Source organism: Chaetura pelagica, unplaced genomic scaffold (genome assembly GCF_000747805.2).
Source record: "Chaetura pelagica isolate M959 unplaced genomic scaffold, ChaPel_1.0 scaffold90, whole genome shotgun sequence".
NCBI classification, from domain to species: Eukaryota; Metazoa; Chordata; class Aves; order Apodiformes; family Apodidae; genus Chaetura; species Chaetura pelagica.
In genome coordinates this window covers 8,743,338-8,744,636 of record NW_009953496.1, presented here as the reverse complement: position 1 = coordinate 8,744,636, position 1,299 = coordinate 8,743,338, and the positions used below count along the sequence as shown (strand labels likewise).

The window sequence follows — 1,299 nt, the reverse complement described above, 5'->3', positions numbered from 1 at the left end:
TTGCATCTGTGCAGTGCGGTGAGGACCCCCAGTCCAGCGGTTCCCACCTGGGCACTCAGAACGTGCAAGCAGCGTCTGTGGTACGTGACGTAGGAAATCATCCCTCCGGGAGCTGGCAGAAGCAATCCGCTCTGCTTCCCCGTGACTGCTTCTTTCCTGGTGAGGTTGCTGTGCTGCCTTCGGATTCTGTTACTCAATTAAAAACCTGCACTGTAAATGACTAAGGCTGCGTGTGAGCGCTTTGAGCAGAAACTGCATGTGTTTCAACAAGCAGCAAAGAGACAAACACGACCACTTCTCAGCTGGGGCTGGAGAAGCCGAAAACCAAAAAGGCACAGTATTTTCCTAGCTTTACAACTCCCTAAAGGTTTCTCTTGAAACGGGACCATGGGAGTGGCTCTGCTCTCACAAGGGAAAGCTAATGATGTATAGAGGAGGCACATACCCTGTGCCCCCTTCACACTTTTGAGTCACTGGCAGCATTTTCCCCAAGTTTGTTCCGCTCCCTGTCACACAAACTGATCTCCTCCTGCCAGTGTAACTCCTCAGTGTCAGGGCTGGCTTTGCAGTGTGAATTACCAACACTTTTCTTGCTGCCACACAGCCCGGGCCCCTGCTGCAGCACGGCAGGTACTACCCAGACACACAGGGAAAGCTGCTGGCAACCCAAGCAGAGCACGAGAGAGGCCGCAGGCTGCAATCCGCAGGCAGGAGCGCAGAAGGGACCTTCTGGAGGGAAGGCCTTGCGGCTCCACGGGCTGCCACGGTCCCTGAGGAACTGCCTGCCGTGGGGGAGAGGGCGGCAGCGGGCCTGGGCGTGGGAAAAGGGGACACTGGGGAGGGGCGGAAAGAGGCGAGGGGAGCGCCCAGATGGACAGGCCAGGGAGGTAATTTCAGTTTGGTACCCGATGGGCTGGGAAGTGGTAGTGCTGGGGGAGATAAAGGACGTGAAACGTGCGGTAACGGAGACCGGAGATGAGCACAATATGGGGAAGCGTTAGAAACGATGTGGACAGCAGGGAAAGGCTGGGATGCGCAAGAAGTGTAATGGAAAGAACGAGGCGCAGTAGTTAAGCGAAGCTGGCAGCGCGAGGATGGCTCAGGACGATCCCTCCCTCGTCCTCCGCACCGAGCGGGATGTCCTGCCCTGCGGAACCGCGGAGGGAGCCGGCAGAGCTCGCCCAGCAGGAGGGAACGCTTGATGCCTGGGAGCGCCGCAGGGAGGCGGCGGGGGCAGGCTCGGGCACCCGGGCCTGGACCGGGAGCCCCCGGGGTCCCACCGCGCCGCGGCCGCGACCC

At 59.7% G+C, this 1,299-nt stretch overlaps 1 protein-coding gene across 1 annotated transcript in view; it reads left to right on the top strand.

Annotated features, from left to right (window-relative positions):
• The first annotated feature begins 908 nt into the window (after positions 1–908).
• Positions 909–1,299, top strand: part of KLF11 (Kruppel-like factor 11) — an 8,506-nt gene continuing 8,115 nt past the window's right edge. Inside the window, exon 1 of the mRNA XM_009999234.1 lies at positions 909–959. Coding sequence (XP_009997536.1) covers positions 909–959 — 51 coding nt within the window. The remainder of the gene's footprint in view (positions 960–1,299) is intronic.